This window comes from Peromyscus leucopus, chromosome 14 (assembly GCF_004664715.2).
Source record: "Peromyscus leucopus breed LL Stock chromosome 14, UCI_PerLeu_2.1, whole genome shotgun sequence".
Taxonomy (NCBI): Eukaryota; Metazoa; Chordata; class Mammalia; order Rodentia; family Cricetidae; genus Peromyscus; species Peromyscus leucopus.
In genome coordinates this window covers 79,292,960-79,313,259 of record NC_051075.1, presented here as the reverse complement: position 1 = coordinate 79,313,259, position 20,300 = coordinate 79,292,960, and the positions used below count along the sequence as shown (strand labels likewise).

General features: G+C 58.5%; 1 protein-coding gene across 3 annotated transcripts in view; it reads right to left on the bottom strand.

The window, feature by feature from the left end:
• Positions 1–19,546, bottom strand: part of Kif26a (kinesin family member 26A) — a 35,379-nt gene extending 15,833 nt beyond the window's left edge. For 2 of the 3 annotated variants that reach the window (XM_028883713.2, XM_028883714.2), the window contains exons 1-4: positions 19,335–19,546; positions 18,780–19,022; positions 8,520–8,945; positions 2,531–2,721 (exon numbers count right to left, since the gene is read on the bottom strand). In XM_028883713.2, coding sequence (XP_028739546.1) covers positions 2,531–2,721; positions 8,520–8,945; positions 18,780–19,022; positions 19,335–19,376 — 902 coding nt within the window. In that variant the 5' untranslated portion in view covers positions 19,377–19,546. Of the gene's footprint in view, positions 1–2,530; positions 2,722–4,475; positions 6,959–8,519; positions 8,946–18,779; positions 19,023–19,334 lie in introns of those variants that run through there. The other variant, XM_037210883.1, reaches the window with a different exon arrangement.
• Positions 19,547–20,300: the final 754 nt, after the last annotated feature.

Sequence of the window (20,300 nt, the reverse complement as noted above, 5' to 3'; positions counted from 1 at the left end):
CTACCACCCAAGGCCTCCCTGGGCCCGTGGTGCCGCCGTCCCCTGCGGGCCTTCCACCGGAGACTGTGCCGACAAGTCTTCCCTCCTGGTGGCCCCGACCGGCTTTGGAGCCTCGGCACCTCTGCCGGCTAGACCCAAACGTACGTCCAGAAAGACATTTGGGGCTCCACGGGGGCCAGGAAGCTTCGGGTACCAGAAAGACATCCTTGCCCCATAGCTACCTGAAAGATGCCTCCTCCAGCAGAGGTTCCCAAGATCTCTAGATTCTGGGTACCGGAGGTCACCCATCTTTACTAAGGGCAGAAGGATAGCCAGGCAGTGCTAACGGGAGCATCGGAGACAGAGAGGTGGCTGCAGGCTGCACAGCCATGAGAGGGTTCAGAACTGGGGTGTCAAGGTCACAGCAGCCCCCACAGAGAGTGGCCTCAAGTTTCTAACTGAGGATAAACATCCAGTCAGCGCTTAACCACTCGGGTCCAGCTGAGGGGACGTTACTCTGCCCGCCTGGTGCTCAGTTACCCACCCCGGGGACTGCAGTGTGCTTCCCTGTAGACATGGCACGGGGAAGTGATTGAGGAGGGCTTGGGCTGGTTGTTCTGCCCGGGGAGAGTACCCAGAGAAGTGGCAGGGCCCAGACTCACCCCAGGACTATGAGATTGAGAACCTAAACTGCTGAGCCCACCCCCACTCTGTGTGCACAGCACAGAGGCACCTGCCAGGCTCCTCCTCAGGCCCTGAGGCCCCCCCCACCCCCAGAGCACACAAGGGCAGCACTCTGATCAGGCCTCCATCCCAGGACACCTTCACAGACTCAAGACCCTCTCCCATCACGCAAACCTCCCAAGGGCAGGGATGAGCAAGGATCGTTCTACCCATCCAGGTCCAGAAAGTGAAGGTAGGAACACGGCATCTGCTCTGTAAGAGCCAGGGGCCGTGGGATGGGGCCAAAGTTCTACAGCCTCCTGGGACACTCTGGGCAAGCCCCGCCCCAACTCCGTGCCTCCCCTTTATCCACAAGGCCAGGCAGCGGTTACATAGTTGCAAAGCTTCCCATAGCTATCTCAGCCCCGTGGGACACCACCTGCAGAAACACCGATCACCCTTAACCCGGCCCTCAACAGGTCTTCAGGAAGCCACTGCGATTCACAGTGACCCATATGGCCCTGGAAGGAATGGCAGCCAGGAGCGCTCCCCACCCCCACTCCCATACCTACACCAGCCTTGGGAAACCTGCCTCCAGCCCCTAACCCAAGTCCACTTGTTTCTTTGTTTCTATGGTAACTTTCCAAGGTCAGGGTGTCGCTCAGGCAGAGGAGCCTCCAAAGCGAGGGTTGAGACAAAAGGCAGCCAGCACCTGCTGCCTGCTGCCAGGCACGGTGGCTAAGGAGGCAGTGGGAGAGACCGCCTCACACACCAGTCAGTGTCAAGATTCTCCTCAGGCACCAGGGGCCTCGGAACCAGGATGCTGGGCGCCTCCCAGACTCAGGACCAGTGGCCAAGTCAACTCTTTTCAAATGATCTGAGCGTTTCTAAACCTCCCACCAAGTCCCATGCCAGGAGTGTGGCTGCCCCAGAGGGCACCAAATCCTCAAGGCAAAGGCCCTTGAAATCAGAACTAAGCAGGACAAGGACACAGACAGCTACCTGCCCCTGGTGCCCAGCCGCCTAGACACCACCCTGTCTGCTGGTGGTACGCGGAGGCTCCCAAGCAGGCTGAAAAGGACTCCGACATGTCCCCATCTGGAAGGTCCCAGCCAGGTTCTCTGCACCTAATTGGGGTGGCGGCTGAGGCCACATCAGTCACGGGAGGTAGTGGCGCACGGCACGACAGCATCCATCAGCCAGGACCGACAATACCCTAATCACATGCCCCGTCACGCCCCCCCATCAGGCCCTGCAGTCCCCCCGGACCAGGGCTGATAAGACGTCCTCTGCACACTGCCCAGCATGATACAGACAAGCTTATCAGCGCCCATGTGTGCTGTTAATGGGACAGTGACCCCCAGCTGGCTGCCATTACCTCTCATTATGGCGATTACATCCTGTAATCCCTGTTCCTCAGGCAGCTGGCTGAGGGTAGGACTCCAGCCCGGGGTCTGCAGAACCAAAGGCTCTACCTTGGAGCAGAGGACTGTTCCCCTACCTATCTATCCACTGCCCAAGCTGGCGCGGGGGGGGGGGGGGGGCTGTGTTCCCACCTCCCACGTTGAAGTACATTGTTCCCTCTGGCCAGACCACCATGCTACCTCACATCTTCAGGCAAGGCCTTCTGAAGGGACGGAGTCAAGCAGGGCCCTGTCCCGTCCACGCACCTGAGCTCTAGGTCCCAGACAGGTACCTCTGAAAGGTGCCCTGGGAGGCCAGCCAGGCCATGAGCTGAGCTGCTCAGTCTGATGCTCTCGTGCCCCCCCCCCTCTTTGACCGACTGAGCCACGGTTCTCCCAAGAATAGGCCACAGGCCACCAGGGACCAAGAACTCGGGGCCTCCATTCCCCAACATGCGGCAGCTTGTGTGACCCCAGAGACATACCTTATAAAGAAGGAGGCTGCCGCCGATGGGCCTGTGGAACCCCCTGCTGAGGATCCTGGGGCTGGAGTAACCAGGGCTGTAGTGCATGCTGCCCCTCGGCCCCAAGCCTTCGACATACCATCAGGGCCTGCAGCGGGAGGGTGGTCTCGGACTGTGTCGGCCACTGCAACGGCAGCCACAGCCGCCTCAGCCTGGAGGAAGGAGAAATCCACGTGAGAAACCGTCAGGGGACAGAGGAACACTCACTGCCCCAGGCTGAGTGCTCTCATGTAACCCTCAATCCCACACACCCACACACTTGCAAGATCCTGCCTGTGTGACTGGAAAGTCATAGCTGAAACACTGGGACCCCGCAAGAAAGGCCTAGCCTCCAAGACAATCTGCAAGGACCCAAGTCCCACGCTCAGGGTACACGACAGGTTTGTCCCAGCCACAGAAGAAAAGGCAGACCCCACCAGGAACAGACTCTACCCCCACCCTCATCAAGGCCTGTAGTGACCACAGAGGTCAGGCAGACAGACCTTTGCCCCACATCCCCGGGCCATCTGGGATCACCCAGAGGTACAATTATACAAGACACCACAATAAATACTTGGCATGAGTGCTAATTGTCCCCCATGTGATAACGTATGACACTCCACTGCCTGAAATACAACTCTGGCATTTCCAACTAATTAGCTAAAATAAATTCTAGAAAGGGAGAGGCCTCGTCATGGAGCACAGATGTAATTAAATGCTCCCAGGACAGCTCCCACATGATGTTTACCTGCCCCTCAGGCTCCGGGGGTGGAGGGGACCCAAGCCCTAGCAGAGTAGGACAGGCTGCTGGTCTCTTCCTGGAAACCCCCATGCCCCTCACCCTCCAATATATCCTCCCCACTCAGCCTGAGTGGGGAGGTCAACATTCCAGCCAATATGGCCTGTGTTCCCAGCTGGCAGAGCCCGGGATCCCCAGGCTGAGAGGGCACAGGCCTGGTCTGGGGACCTTGGGCTGAGCTCAGGATTTCTAGGGTCTCTCAAAGGATGCAGCCCGGAGACCAGGTGTGGCACCTCTGTAGAACAAGCCACCTTGTACCCAGAGACGGCACTAACCCAGGGCAGTTACCCTCCTCACAGGGAAGACTTCACATTCTCAGTCCCTGAAGAACGCCAGCTTCTAACACCCCCTCCTCCCCTTGGGAGAAGGAACAGACTCTCTCTCTGCCCTTAAAAGTCCAGAGCCCAGCCCAAGGCTTCAGCCAAGGTACAAGGCCAGCACCTTGTCAGTTCCCAGCGACATCCACTACCCCCGGACTGCAAGAAGGGAAGGTCAATAGCAGAAAAGGTCAAACCCGGGACAGTTGACCAGACACGGCACCAAACACCTGGTCAGCCACGTGACCATAGGTGTGCAGGACTACACTCCTAAACATGCCTCAGAACCCGGGCTGGCCAGCCCCCTTCTTCTGCAAGCCACTCCCTCACATCCAATGAGAGTCCCTTCCATGCCACTTTCGTGTGTTTTCCTTCAAGAGACTGAACTGCTCAGCTGGGAAGAGTTTCACCACAGGAAAGCATAAACGTTCAACCTGCAAGGCGGACAACCGTAGTCTGAGCCATCGGAGCAGCGCTGGATTCGGCTGAGCACCTACTGGGCACAGCAGCCAGAGCCCAGGGCCAGGAACCCTCGGACAGGCTCAAAGAGGAGGGGTGTCCGACCCATGGCCCCCAGCACCTAGAGTTAGCTCAGCACTCTGTGACGGCCGTGCTGAGGGCCCAGGCCCAGGGTCCCATATCACCCTGCCTGACTGCCAGACACTGGGGACGGAAGCTGGAGGAGTCACAGGGGCCAGAATTGCTGCCCCCCACCCCACGTGGCCCTTCTACCCACTCCCACAGGCCCAGCCACCCTGGGGCATCCTCTGACCGGCTGACCCCCTGCACCGCTGGTCCTCCCCACACTGACCTGTCTCAGGAGTCCCGCATGTGACTCGGCTCCACCGTCCCACCAGCTGCCATGACACGGCTTTGTCCATCGGGACGGACGGCCACTGCCAATTCCTGCCAGAAGCAGAGCCCGGAAATGCCAAAAAGAAGCCGTCCCAAAGCGAGGGCAGAGCAGTGGTGGTGTGGGCAGGAGGAGGGGGCCACGACACGGGGAGGAGGGAGGTGGACGGACAGACAGAAAGTGTGATGGAGGCACACAGCAGCAACGAAAGGAAAAGCGTGGAGAGAGGAGAGCGTGAGGCCAGCACTGGCCGAGGGACAGCTAGCAGAGCCCTGACGCCATGACCTCACAGCCAGATCCTGCACCCCACACAGGCAAGACAATGCAGAGCCTACCTAGGCAGTCACCGAGTGTCAGCTGGACCTCTACAGAACACCAGGGTTCTGTGGAACCGTTTAAGAAACGCAGACTAGCCCACCTCAGCAGCCCTCTAGGCCTGACCTCTCCGTCTACAAGGTTCTGGCATGAAGGACAGTGCCCTCTAATAAACACCCTACCAGGTGCTGAGGGGCTGTGAGGGACTGAGAAGCAACCTGGAGGCTGGGCTGAGGCTACACTTGAGGCCAGTGTATAAAACCGAGGGGGCAGTGTCCTACAGAGAACGTTAGACCCTCTTTGCCTGCTCCCCTTCTTTGGCCTCACCGTCCAGAGGCCTCCAGGGCCTGGCACAAGGTTGGGAAGTCCCATACCTTCAGGGTAAACTAAGGCCTGCACAGGGAAGTCAGCAATGCGTTCGAAGACTCAGTGGAGGGCCAGACTGCAGCCGGAGCTCTTCCAGGCTCAGTATCCACCTAAGGTCTCCATGAATAGCAGACAGCAGGATCCCTGCACAGCTTGAAGTGGGAGGCAGGCAGGCACCCCCAGGACAGGGCTACCCAACCACCACGCAGTGGGGGACCCTGGCTCCTTGAGGCTTCCCTCGATGTCAACTGTGCCAGCTCAAACTAACGATGGGATCAGGAGTCCTTCCTATCCTCAGCTCCTGCTTCAAGATGACAACAGGTTTCTTGACCTCCCTGAGGGCTTCTGACTGCAGGACATGCCACAGGCTGGCACTGGGGAAATGTCCTCGTCTGTCACAGCACCAGTGTCTCCAGCTGACAGTCTAGAGCGGCGGTTCTCGGCCTTTCTAACACTGTGACCCTTCAACACAGTTCCTCATGTTGTGGTGACTCCCAGCTATGAAATTATTTTTGTTGCTACTTCATAACTGTCATTTTGCTACTGTTTCGAATTAGGATGCACAATATCTGATATGCACGATTGTCTTAGGAGAGCCCTATGAAAGGGTCCTTCGACCTCAAAGAGGTCGTGCCCCACACGTTGAGAACCTCTGGCCTAGAAAGACTAGTAGGGACAGTCCCCCGGGAGCTCCAGGGCAACAGCTGGATGCTCGCTCCATAGGCAAAATGGCCAGGAAAGGGTTCCCCTTTGATCAAGGGCTACAGGGAGCCAGGCCCTCACGGGGCTCCCTAGTGGGAGGGGAGCTTTGGAGGTCATCCTTCAATGTATAAAAGTCAGTGCCTCGCTGTGTACTTCCAGGCTCTGTCAGCCATCCCTGGGACAAGCTTATGTCACCCGAGCTGTGCCCCGAGGACAGCCGGTCATGGCAGACTCCTCCAAACCCAAATGAGATATGGCCGTGGTCTGGGTGAAAGCTGTGGAGGCCCATAGCTCCTCGCTCCAAAGGCTCCGTGGGGCCATGAGGGCAGCTGTACCACAGCAACACCCAAATAGAGGGATCAGGGAAGCTCTCAGCCACAGCACCTAGAATGTCCCAGGCCTTGCCTGTGGCTCCAGGGAGTTCATGAAGACATAGGTCACCATCTTCACTAAGGACCAACTGTCCAGCCAGAGTCAACCATTTTTCCTCAGCCTCTACCTCGGCCAAAATGAAAGTGCCCATGGGACCCAGACCTGGCCCTCCACTCCTCATTCCAGTATGATGGTGGCCAGGCTGCCTTTCCCACCTGTGGGAACCAATCCACCTAGGCAGCCCTCACTGACCATCTGTGACAGATTCACAATGCATCTCTCTAGAAGTGTTTAACACCAGAGCGCCCAGGCAGTCCTTGATCATCAGCGATTGATGCCCTGCTTCGGGGACATCGCCTCATCTGCAGCCTAAAGTCCTGTTTATGGTTCTAATAATCTCCCTATCGATTGCCAGGTCTGTTCTCTAATTATAAATCCATTCCCACCTTCCCAAACACAATCAATGTGCACATGAAATGAGGAGTGGGAACCTTAAATGCCCACATTTTATGGCACTGCCGGCCCCAGTCAGACTTCCCTAACTAAAGGCCAATGACCCTCCCAGCATCCTCCCCAGCCCTCATCACTACACCAAAGCATGAAGACCATCAATGCCAGCCTTGCTCAATGTCTGCTCAGACCTAAGGCCAGTCAATCAGTGCGGCCACCCAGACCCCTTCGGACCAGCGTCTTAGGTCTGAGCTTGTCTTTGGGGTCCAGCTTAATGCCAGGGATTAATTAATTCACCTGAGCAGTCAGTAGCATCTGTACCCTACACCTGGGTTCTGTTCCCCATTCCTCAGGCAGCCCAGCTGTTTGATCAAAGCCTCAGGAGGACAGAACAGCTGCCCTCCCTTCAGTATGGTAAGGGAAAGAATGCTGGGCCATGATCAACATGGCACTCCAACCCTAAGGATAGATGGCCTCAAAAGACCAGCCCCCGAACAAACCCCCAGAGACCAGCTTCAGCCTGGGCAGAATTCTCAGCACACACCACAACCAAGAGCAAAGTCCTGCCAGCAAGTTTTACCTACCTCAGAGAGGTACCGACAGTCAGAAAACGGGAGGTGTCTTCCTTACATGGGAGCTTGTATCAACAATGCCCAGTGGCTCTGGGGTCCCTCAGCCTATCTCCTTGAAATGCTACACGCAGAGCCCACCAGCCCACACCCGGGACTTTGCAAACTTCCCAGGCCTGCATGGGTGGCTGCTGTGTGCCTGGAATGCACACCTGAAACTCTACCACAGAAGCACGATTCCTTGGAAACAGCCACAGACCCTCTACAATCAGGACGCCAGGGAGGGGGCTTCTCCATGTAGCCATGCACACATGATCCACAGCAGCCTGCCCCCTTCACCTCCTACCCCTCCCCCTAAGCTACCAGTACCTCATTCCTGTAGATCTATTCATACCTTCCCTGCCCAGAGGATCCCTCCCTCTGTGGTCGCCAGGGGAACTCAGACCAACAGAGTACACTGCCCTCCCGGCTAGAGTCCTCGAGGGGCAGGTGGCTGTGCCCTCAGCATGGTGCCCCTGGAGAAGGGCTAAGTCAAGCAGGGCTCAGGTAGAGTACTGGCTGTGCCCTTGTGGGTGGCAGGCCCTCTTCCAGGGCCCAGAGATAACCTCGTATACTCCCTAAATCCAAGCCCCACCTCCCAGCACCCGGGGACACCTCTAGGCCAGGGGCACTGCTCTCTTAACTCCCACCCTGGGATTCCCTGAACCAGGTGGAAAGCTGGGGACATGGGATGTTGGAGAGACGCTGAGAAGCACCCATGCAGGCAATACCCCAGACCACCACTCCTGGGTAGGGGCTATAGGGCTGAATTAAGGGGAGGCAGGCCCTCCCAGGGCTCTCTGGCGAGAGGGGAGGCTTGGAGGACATCCTTTAACCTATGAACGTCAGTGCCAGCAGCTGTGTGCCTCACTGTATTCCAGGTTCTGTCAACCGTCCACGGGGCAGGTCTGTGTCACCCAGTCTATGCCCCTGAGGACAGCCTGCCACGGAAGCACCTCAAGGGAAGATGTCTCTCTAAACCCAAGGCCAGATGAGGTCATCCCAGGAGACCTTGGGTTCCTCCCTCAGCCCACAGCATCAGATGACCTGAGAGGCAAGCTAGCCAAAAGCATCCCTGACCTTCCTGGGTTTGCATTGCCAACACCATGCTGCACAGCACCCAGATGTGGTCAGGAGCCCAAAAGGAAGTCAGTTGGGATCCAGTAGCCCACCTACGCAGAGCACTCACCAGGCAGGTGGGCGGCAAGAAGCTGTTGACCCTTGAGAGGCTCCACACGCCCTCAAGGCACTGCTGGGCCTGGATGGTAACTGTGCTCAGGGCTCCCCCGAGGCCCGCTGGTGCCACGGACACCTGGACGCTGGGGCCGGCCGGCCACGCTGTTGCCTTCTTCCTGTCAGGTCCCCCAGGGGGCTGCCTCCCTGGGAGGCCCACTGGCCCAGGTGGGTCCCGAGGGCTGGGAGCCACAAGGCTTCCTCGGGAAGCATCAGGGTCCTCGTGGCTGGCGGGAGTCTGTAACAGGCGCAGGGCTTCCCGGGTGAGCTGGTGGAGGTGCGTGGTGCAAACGTCACAGCGGTTCTCGGCGTCAGGGCGGCACGCTGGCTGAACCCCAGAAGCCGGGAGCTTGTCAAGAAGCAGAGTAGAGAGGCAAGGATCCTGGGGACAGCAAGGGGCAGCAGTCAGCATCCAGGTACACAGGGAGCCCACCACCCTGGCTCATGATGCAGCCTGCACAACACCATCCATAACATCATTATGGCCCAAACTATTTCAACCACATGAGCCCAGCGGGAAGATAATTATCAGAGTTAATAGGAGGTTCCCTGTGCCCTTGACAGCCAACCCACCGCCTCACCATCATTAACCACGCTGGTTCACGGCTAATCAGATGCATTTGTAGCTCCTTGACAACCAGCTTGTGGGTATCGGCACTGGGCCAGCCAGCCTGGAGGGAGGCTAGCGAGAAGTGGCCTCCAAGGCTCCCTCCCTTCCTGAGCTTTCTCTGGGGCAGGGGCTCAGACCCTATCCTTGTCTTTGCAGCTGCCAGCCAGCCTTGGTAGAGCCTGGGAGCACAATGAAATAGGGTCCTACTGTGGGTGGGTCACTTGGCAATGTCCCCAGAATGAACACGTTGGTCATCCCTGCCCCTGACAGCAGCTGGGACAGCATGGCTCATTGTCTCGAGCTAGGGGTGCCCAGGGATCTCAAGCAGGCTGTAGGTCAGAAGGATAAGATCCCCACCCAAAGGGGGCATTACCTCCCCGAAGAGACACCACCCTCCATGGGGAGCACCCCTCCCACTGAGAGCCTGGGGATGGGCTGGTCTCAGAGTGACCTTATCAGAGGCAAAACATTCACCCTGAGCTCTCCTGGGCCAGCCTCAAGCATTATAGCCCCGTCAACAAGCATCAGCCAGCCTGCCTATGGCTGTCACCCTGATCAGAGCCCAGGGTCACTTCTCAGCAGTCCGCTCCATCAGCTCCAGCGCTGACTCCCTTCTGCCCATTTCAGGCAGTTCCTTACACTGAGCTGGCCACACAGCCCCCGGTCCCAAGGGTTTCCTCGAAAACCCTGACTCTAATGCAGCCGTCACCACGGCCTCCCCAGATATACCCATTTCTCGGACTAGGGGGCTGAGGTCAGCCACCCCACAAAAGTGTCTCATTTATCCCAGAAATGCACGTTCCCTGAATATGCCCAGGGGCCGGTCACTGTGCCCACAATGCCCAGGAGGTTCAAAGTGCTGAAGGCTGTGGCCTAGGCAGCCAACACAGTGAGAGGTAAGGGGACTGTCATGACTAAGGCCTTTATCCCTTGGCCCCATTTCCAGCCAGAGCCCAAGACAGATCAAAGAGTGACCCCTGCCAGACCCAGCATCATGCAGTTGCCTGATTTATGGCCGACTCCGTAAATTCTGGATGGTTTCCAGGCTGAGAAGTGCCTGGCAGAGCGGGTCCCCATTAGCTGATGCCCCTGGAATTCACCAGGCTGGAGCACACAGGGAGCCCTGCAGGGGCAACAGAGGCCCCTAGAGATGAGAAGAGGGTGGGGGTAGGGGTGGGGTGTTCCCAGCCAACGACCCAGCCCCAGGCCGAGGGTGGCCAGGCCTGTTTCCAGTCTGGCTCCCATGCACTAATTTTCCACTCAGCGGGAGGCTGCGAAGGGAAGGAAGTGTGGCCTGTTGTGGCCATTAGCTCAGCTTGAAAGGGGCCGCCCAGCCCTAGCTCCAGCCTAGAATCCAGGCCCAGCTACCCTTTGTTCTGGGCCCTCCGAACAGGCCTGGAGGCCTCTGACTGTCTCAGGGGCCACAGTCTCTGAGACAGCCCCCTTCACCCCCAGAGCAGGAGACAAGAATGGAAGCTCAAGGCCAGGGCAGAGGGGAAGGGAGAACACTAACCCCACCAACACAGCCAGGCAGAGAGTGGAGGAGAGGCCTGGCCGCTGCCAGGGCCAGAAGAGCTCCATCCAGGCCCTGGGCAGGATCCAGAGGTGGAAACGGGGCGGACCATCATGTTCAGGCCCCCACTGCTCAGTTAGGCTGTCAGCACCTGACACCCTGGACAAGGCACCTTGTCCCCAACAGCTGCTCTGCACCCCAGACCTTGCTGCACGAGCCCCCCGCGGGCCAGAACCCCTGGCCAAGACCCAGGCTGGGGACAAACAGCCCCCAGGGGAGAACCTGACAGTTGGGCCCAGCTAAAAGCCAGGGCCACCTTTTCAGCCCTAATCACACAAGAGAGAGGAGCGGACTCCTTGGTGACAAGTTGCTTAAACACGCCAAGCTGCAGGGGGCGGGGAGAGGTGGGGTGGGAATGACAGACACGGTAGTGAGGTCCACAAAAAGCAAAACCACTGTGTTGTGCAGCTGGGTCATTCGGGACCACACGGGCCACTCCGGAGAGACCCAAGACCTCCTTGCTTGGGGGATGAGCTGGGAGACTAGAGGAGACTGAGTAGAGATCAGCTTCCCACAGCACAGTCAAGGCTCTAGGGAAGGTCCCTCCCTACACTCCGCCCCACCCCACACATGCCTGCTGTTCCCGGCAAGGCCCTCAGACCAGACAAAGGCCTTGCAGCAGGCCACCAGATTCCCCTGCCCCCTCAGCAGCCACCAGCAAAGCCTGTTGGCCTGAACTTCCTTTAGCTGTAAGGAGCTCAGCACAGGGTGGGTGAGTTCAGGAGGAACTGTCGGGACCCCCTCTGCCATGACCAGACTTCCTTTCTCAGCCACCTCGGCAGCTCACAGTGTCCAAGAGCCCAAGCCCCCAGGGACCCTGGGCCCAGGTTCAGGACTTTAACTCAGACGGCCCAGCAACTGAGCCTGTACCTCTGAAACCCATTGCTTTCAGATAGACAGTAATTACTCCACTGCAAAATATTACTTTTAATTTCCGCTTTATGGTCTAATTAAACAGATATTTTACTTGTGCTTGGAAAGTATTTTTCTTAATTTGATTCAATTTAGCACTGTGCACAACCCACCCATCACGCGGCGGGTTTTAGGGCACCTCCCTGTTTAAAAATGATGACTTTTCGGTTTTTATTTTGTTTCTGGGATCTGTAAGTTGCTTTAAGTAATCCTTCCATTTTTCTCCTGTGGGAACGAAAGGCGGGTGCCCAGGCGTCAGTACTGGTCAAGCTTCCCCCAGGGGTCAGGGGAAACAGACTGGGCCTCCCCCAGCCACTGGGAGATTAGAGGACCCTGCTCCCAGTTCCTGCCACAGAATCAGGAGCCTTAGCTTACCCTGGGAGACCCTCTCTGAGTCCTGCCAATCATCCATCTCTGCAAAGGGGACCCCTGCACCCATGGCAGGGCCAATGAGAAGCCAAATAGGCTTAGGGTGCCCGCATGCCTGACACCCCGGTTTCCCCCCCACTGCACTGCCACACAAGTACACAGAGAGAGGGAGCAAGCATGCGGACCCCATGACTACCTCGACCTCCCTTCCCTCCCAAACAAAGCATTCTGGGTTATGACCCTGTACAGCAACTGTTTCCGGAGTTGACAACAGGTCCAGGAAGGGACTCCCAGTGGCCTGCTGTCGAGGACATTCCTGTGTCTCGTGTGGCCTGGCAGGGTGGTCCAGGGCTCAATTTTCCAGCCTGGAAACTGGCAGGCACACCCAGGCTGCCCTGGTATCCCCACCCTCCCAGGCACCTCACTAGAGGTCTGGTTTCTCCATCTTATCGACCTATCGCCCAGCCCACCCAGCACCGGCCGGCACGCCACCCATGCCCCGTGCCAGGAACAGCCCAGCTGGATGATCAGGACAGACCCACTCATTGACAGCCTCCCCCTCAATAGCTGCCCTGTTCTCCACGAAAAATTCCCATAGGATGCTCGAGACCCCGGGGGGTGGGGGTGGGGGGCGCACTAAGCTGTGGGGACACAGTGGTTAATCGGGACCCAACTTGAAAGGGCATAAAATACACACTCAGACTCAGAGTCCTGGGCACTCATACTATACCAGAGGCTGTAGTCACTAGACAAAGCACAAAGCCCCATGCCTCAGTTTCCCCACTGGACCATGAGGCAGCAAAGCATTCCCTGAGGCTGTAACAGGTTAGGGTATACCACCTCCTGAAGCTGGGCTACAGCAGTGCTTGCTGGTGCCTCTGGAGACAGCGGAGCACCGAAGAACCTGAAACTCAGCGGTAAGCAGCTGGAAGGGGGTGTGGACAGACTCTGAACCAGGCCCCTGCCTCTACCCAGGCCCTGGGCTGACTCCTAAAGACCACAGCCTGCAGGTGGCCGCAGATGGGCCCCACGCATTACCCTCCTCCAGCAGGAGCAGCCTGCGAGTCCTGGACTGGATCACAGGCACGTTCCTGTGGGCACATACAGCTCTCAGCAAAGACTTCTTGGGACAACCCAAACCCCAGCCACGGCCCCAGGGCTCGAGGGTGGCTCTGTCCATCCGTGTCACCCTGAAGAACTGCCACCTTACTGGTTCCCAACCCTGTCTGCCACCCAGGTCAGTCTCTGCATGAGCTCCCGATGGGCCTCTCTCATAGATAAGATGTCTAGTCCCTGGTTATCCTTGCCCCATCCCTACTGGTTAGATTCTCACCTTCTTTGGATGCAGCCGGCCTCACCTGCCCGGAGCTGTCCCTCCAGGCCCTCGGCCCTTCGCTCAAGGACAAAGACTGGAGGAGAAGGCAGGGGAGGGGCTTGGCCAGCTTTGCTGTCTTCAGCGAGTTATGTGTCCTGCCCCATCTCCTCCCTTACTCCACAGGAAACGTAGCCTAGGTGCCTGCGTGCTCAGAGATCTGTAGCCTGCATGCTGGTCCTGGCCTCTAGTACCAGGAGTGTGGCGGGGTGCTCTGGCCTTTCCACCCACCACAGGCTCTTCTCCCCACCAGGGCTCAGTGTACCTATAGAAAAGGAGGGGTCCTGACCCCATAAGAGATGCCCAACCTTCCTGCCAGGCAGGACTAACCCCCTCTCTGCCCGCCCATCACCCCACAGAAGTGAAATGATGGGCAGCCTAGGCCCCTGGTATCATCCAGAATCCCAAAACTCACCACGTGACAAAGCCCTCCCATTCTACCTCTACAGATGACCATCTTGTCTGACCTCCACCAAGAAAATGCCTTCCTCAGGAAGAGCAGAGAAACTGAGGCAATCACCTCAGGCCACACAGCCTGAGCAGCAGAGCTGAAGCGCCAGCTCCAGGGTCCCCCCACTCCCAGGCCTCACCTCTTCCCTTCTCCTGGCTGGCCACCTTTTAAGGGCCCCCCCACCTCTGCCTCATGCCTATCAGATTCCTTGGTCTGGGATCAAGAAGCAAGAACTGGACCTCGGGATGCTTCCTCCTGTGGAAGCAGGCATGGGGAGAAAGGGGGAGAGGCAGACAGGAGAAAGATAGGCCTTATGGTTGCACTACAAACAAAAACAGTGAGTTGGCTTTAGGACAGTCTCTGGGGTTCCACACAGGCTGAGCCTATGAAACTGACAGGAAGGAATCCATGGCTGCCAGGAGGCGGAGCTGGGCTGAGGCCAGGAGGTGAGGTAACAGGACGGAGAGGAGCCTACCCAGCAGTCCAGGCCCTGACACAAGATCCAGCGTGGCACGCTCCACCCGGAAACAGGAGGCAGCCGGGGCTGACCTTGCTGCCGGAGTCAGAGGTCAAAGCAAGCAGCCTGTAGAAGCATCCATCTAAGTCCAGACCCAGCCAGCACCAGGCCTGGCCCTGGGCCACACAGGACTATAAATCCACTAACACAGTGACCTGTGAACCCCGCCTACCCCCTCTCCCAGCAGGATGCTACCACAGGGCAGGAACGAGACAAGGCTCGGGGGGCCTCTCACAGGGCACCAGATGCCCAACAACCAGCCTTAGGCTTCCTGACCACAGAGGTTCATATCTAAAAGACGCTGTCCTGGAGGACACGGTACATACATCTGCACCGAGACACCGCAAGGGTTTCCAAACAGAAAGAACAAAGGTGACCCCTCTTCGGGCCCTGTGGGAACAGATGGGGAAATGAGGGCCTGGGGTTCCTGCAGCAGGCTCCTCTTGCCCATTGCTTACTCCAGTAGGGATGGAGAGACTGAACTCAGCCAAGGCAGAGAGACCAGACCACCCACCTGGCTGCCAGCAGGAACCCGCAGGGCCAGGCCAGTCTTGCCCACTTGCCCTGTACTGCTCAAGTTCCCCAGTCTATGAACCAAATAAACAGTGAAGCTAGGCCAAGGCATGCTCGGCTTTGAGGTCCTGCTTACTTACTCGGGGCCTTGGGCACAAAGGCTGTGTGGTAGCTCCCAGGAGCTACACAATGTAAACTAAAAACAAAACGATGTGACTAAGATACAGCCCCACGTGAACACACAGGAACGATCAGTCCCCTTAAGAGAACAGTCCCATGAGGTTGGTTGTCCGGAGCGGAACAGGTCTACTGTGAGCTTCCTGGCAGGTCCCAGTGAAGGAGAGCAAGGTCTTCACTGCTATTTAAGACAAGAACCAGCTCCCTGACTTCCACCTACGAGGTCCTTCCAGGACACCAGAGGGAGGTTTGGGGAAACCTTACCTACTCCAAACTACTGAAACCACAGGCCAGCAAAACAGGTAAGATGGACACTGTAACAGACCTATCCATTGCCCCACACTGAGTGAAAGGACACACACGAGGAACAGGGAAGCCAACCCAGGAACTGCAGAGGCTGGAGGGAAGGCTGGAGCTACCAGCCCCCTCCTGGTCCCACTTGGACCCTAGAGTAGCACAGATCTCTGAGTACCCGCAGTCAGGCCCTGGAGTAGACACCTCCCTGCTGAGTCACCTCATCCCATGCCAGCCAGCCCCAGGGAGCACCAGCCCCTCTCACACCTCCCTAGCTGACACCTGGGCTCAGCTGGGAAACAGTGCTGACGCCAGGGCCCCACCTTGAAAGGCCCCAGGCACGTACCGGCCCCGGCTCCAAACATCAAGGAGGATGGCAGCCCATGGGAGTTGGGGGGAATGTTAGCTATCCCAGGGAGCACCTTCCGAACCAGAAGAACCAGCCTCAGTCCTAGATCACCCAGGGCCACAGCCTGCTGTGGGGGAGCACAGTCTTACCTCCCTGAGGGTGACAATGCAATCAGAGCTGGGAGCTGTGCAGCCAGAGCGTGCCTGCCCCTGCAGGACCCCCACCCCTCACTCCAAGTAGAAGATGACGCAGTCAGAAAGGGCCAAGACGTGCCCACAAACGGTGGCATCCCAAGCCACTGAGGCCAAGCTACAAGGAGGGCAGGAAGGCTCCAGACACTGACCCTCATGGCCTGGTTCCTGTGGGCGTGGAGGCTCCAGAACCACGACAATGCATCCTGGGCTGCATGGGAATGGGAACCAGAGAGGAACAGGCACCAAGGGACCCAGCCCTTGGCAGCCTTGTGCACCGCTCCACTCAGGCAGGCACAGGCCACAGCACAGGAACAGGGGCCTCAGGAGGCCGTAGGAATGAAACTCTGGCTGGATGAGCAGGAGGCCTGCAAGACCTAAATGACAGGCAATCATTTTCCCGTTGGGGAATCATTAATTCAGCTCCAGTATTGACAGTCTGAAAGAATGTCACTAGCCCAGGAAGAGTCACCACCTCTGAAGAACTCTCTAGGCACCATCTGGAATGGCCCCTAAGCAACAGCAAGAGACATCCTTTGTAGGGGGGGAGGACCATCCTCCTCTGGGGTCAGGGGCATCACCTTAGGGATACACAGACAGAATGCAGCCCAGCAGCCTACCGGGTGACCACCCACAAGGTACGAGAAGAAAATCCCGGTCATTCAGTTGTTTCACAAGCATGTCCATGTGACTGAGACCTCTTGAGAGTGGATCCTGGACTTGGACAGAGATGGAGGAAGGGTCGGCCGGAACTTGGTGACCACGTCACTGCAGCAGATGCAGACACAGAAAGATGTGGTAGAGGACTCTCTACCACAAGACAGCAGAAAAAGGAAAGACCCTGGCTCTCAGCTGGAAAGCACTGTGCTACAGCCCCAGATGGATCTCACAGACAGCAGGGGGATGGCAGGGCATCGTAAACAGCCAGCTGGGTTCCACCCGACAGCCATGATGACCCAAAGGCCCAGGATGAGGGTGACCCTCGAGCCCACCTCAGAGCCAGAGTTCACCCCGATACCGCTCTACGCACCCATGAAGAAGGCCAAGGTGACGTGTGTAACAGAGGTGGAGACTTAGACGACCGCTCTCATCGAACCTGCCAGAAGCATAACTGTCTGCACCTCAAAAGCAGACCTGTGACACCATATTACTCTGAGAACAAGAAGATGCGTGTGTGTGTGTGTGTGTGTGTATGTGTGTGTGTATGTGTGTGTGTGTACACAGTGGTTAACGAGGTCTATGGTTGCAGCTCCCTGTGGACTCTGAGAAGGGCCTGGCCCACACTGGTAACACACACAGCAAGGGCACCTACTGAAACCCAGGGCTGTGGGTACAGTACCTGTGCCCCAGAGCTTCCAATTTTCTCGGGAGAGAAATGGATGGCACAGCCTTCCTATCCTGGGCACAGCACCCCACAGGTTAGATAGCATTCCCAGGAGAGATTGAGGCCACCCTGTGCGACAAGAGGAAACACCCAGTAGATGGGGGGGGGGGCTCAAAGCCACACAAAGCCCTGGCCAGGACCCTGCTCAGCCCACGGGGCCCAGGCGAGGACAAGTGAGCCTCAACTGACAGTGTGGAGCTTGCATCCAAGGCCCCACTCGGGAGCTTGGGGATGGACGGCCGTGTCTACAGGAGGCCACAGACCTCCACTGATGGCTCTCAATTCCACCAGTTCACTACTGTGGCTGCGGCTTTCTTTACTATGACTCCACCCATCAGTAGCTGGTCAGCCCGGGGCCTGGGGCCTGGGCAACAGCACATGGCAAAGCCCACTCCTGAGTGGGGAGACATCTCAGCTCCTCCATCAGCTTGCTTCCTGAAGAGCCTCAGGAGCACATCCCCAGGGCCCTCTCTGGGATCCTCGAGGCTTTCTGGCTGTTTCAAAGCTAAGATCCAGGCTGTCTGGGTGCAGAATGTATCAAGGACTGGCTGCCGCTGACAAAAGCCACCAACACCCGTGGTCAGTCACACCCCACACAGGCTCACAGATCTAGCCTCTGTCCTGAGAGGCTGTTATATCCCCACCCTAGACAATGCCAGGAGGGGCAGGAGAGGTGCCCAGAACAGACACACCTGACTGGCATTCACCACATCTGCCCTGGCCCGGAGGGAACTCCGGGTCTCACCCTCACCACAGCACTGCTTGGAGGACTGTGTTTGGACTGGATGGGGATTTCAGGCGCTTCCCAGGGACTCCTTCACCAAGGCTGAAGGTCAGGAGCAGCTTCCTGTGGAGACCCCCACACCCCTGCCTTGCACACTTCCAGGGACCATTGTTCCCTGGAACAATGCTCCTGCTCTTTACATGCCTGGCAAGATGACGACGGGCTGGAAAGCCCAGTAGACTCCTCTCCCATCAGCACTTGCCAGCCAGGAAACCCAGAGGCTCAACAGTCACTACCCACACAGAAAGCCTAGGCCCAAGAAGCAGAGATCTAGGGCAGGACACAGGCCCATGACAGACGCTGGGCACGTGTGGGGCAAGGACCCCACAGCTGCAGAGGGGGGCCCACTCTTTCACCTTTTATGCCCTCTGTATACAGGCACGCCAATGCCCGGGTACCCACAGTGTCACACCATGCCCAGCCCTGCTCTGAGTGAAGTCCCTGCCTTCTCCTTTTCTACCTCTCCCAAGCAGTATGGCTCCAGTTATGGGACATCTGTACCTAGGAAATAAATCTACCCCCCCACACACACACACAACATGCAGCAGCAGCTCCCTAGCGTGGGGGTGCACCCACAGACACTCTTGCAGACTGGGAAGCTGAATAAGACAAGAGGGCCCACGCTGAACCCGCCACGCTCCAAGCCCCAGCCAGCCCCAAACTCTCCCCAACTTCCAGCTCTGCCCTGCCCGAGGCACGGCCTGAAGAGGAGTCACTTACCCGGAGGGGAGTCCCGGGCCCGCTGACCAACTTCCAAGCCTGGCGTTTGAGCTCCACGAGCTTCGTGTGGCAGTGGCGGCACCAACCGCCCCCACCAGCCGAGTGGCCCTGCTCTGCGCTGGCCCCGGCGCCCTCCGGAGCGGGGCGGCTGCTGCATGGGTCTTGGTCGAGCCCGGCGGGCAACCTCTTGCGCGGAGATACCTCAAGCGGCTGGGGCTCTCGAGCGGGGCCACACTCAGCTACCTGCAGGGGGTGGGGGGTGAGAAAGAACAGTAAACCCAAGCCTTTGGGCAGCGCCACTGCAGGACTCCACGCGGCCGACTCCAGACCCAGGCGCTCACGCCCCTAAAGCCACGCTCTTGCAAAAGTTAGGGTGCTGGCTGCAACGCAGAGGTCCCTGGCGAAGAAGCCCTAGCCCGGTCCCCCACGGCGCTCCGCTCCAGGCCCCACCCCTAGAGGGCGCCGCACACCCCCCTCGAGCATCCTTGTTGTCTTGAGCTCTGAACCCGGTGCTCGCCGGTCCCGGCCGCCCGTTCCTTGCCCAGTCTTGCGTACCGCGGGCTGCACCGCACACAAGGAGGCTCCGCGGCCGACCATGGCCCGGACGCAGGAAGGGATGCGTTGGTTCTCGGGGTGCAGTGGTTACGTGATCCGCCCCGGGGGCACCCCCATGGCCCGGCCTGCGGCTCTGAAGTTGGTCGAGAAGGCGAGTGGTTGAGAGGGCGTTGTGGCCGCGGCAGGCTTGCTCCGGGACAGGCTGGGCGGGGGCGGGGGCGGGCCAAGGCCCGTAGAGGGAGGGAAGGGGGCGGGACGCCAGAGCACCGCCCCCACCCCGAGCAGAGCCAGGTGGGCGGGGGTCCTGCTCCTCTTTGCGGCCCCGCCCACTGCTAGGACCCCAACCTGTTAGGTGAGTGTTGACGGGGGAGGGGCGGTGGGGGCGGCCGAGACACTAGTTACGCGCACGCATGCGCCTCTGTCCCTCCTGAGCGACGACGGGGTATGCGCGCCTCCTGGGAAGCACCTAACCTTCTTTCTCATCACTTTGCGGGCGGGAAAACTGAAGCTTTTGCCCAGGGTCGCAATAAGCAAGGAAGTGGGGGTGGGTGGGGAGCGGGGAGTGATGGAAAGGGCTGGATCCCCGCCTACAGCTTCCCCAGCATAGCCAGCGCACTTCGAGTGTGGCTGACCACCCTTCGGCTCCCACTGTCTCGAGTGGGTGAGGGTCTGCTTCTCAAGAAGTGCAGTGTGCGGCTAGGAGCTGTTTGGAAGTATCCTGGCTGCCGCGTGTGTGCCTGAAAGTGGATTGCACGCTGCGCCGCCTGGCATGTGGGAGGAAGCAGTGCGGCTGGCCCTGGGGGTGTGCTGGACCTGTTGTCAGCAGGCCTGGCAGATGGGAAGTTAGCTCCGGAATTAATTGCCTGTTTGTCTCCGACCCGGAGGTCTCCCCCGCTTCCCCAGCGACCAGTTGCTCTCGCCTAAATCAGACCCCAAATGTCACAGCCATCTGAGGTCGCAGGGGGC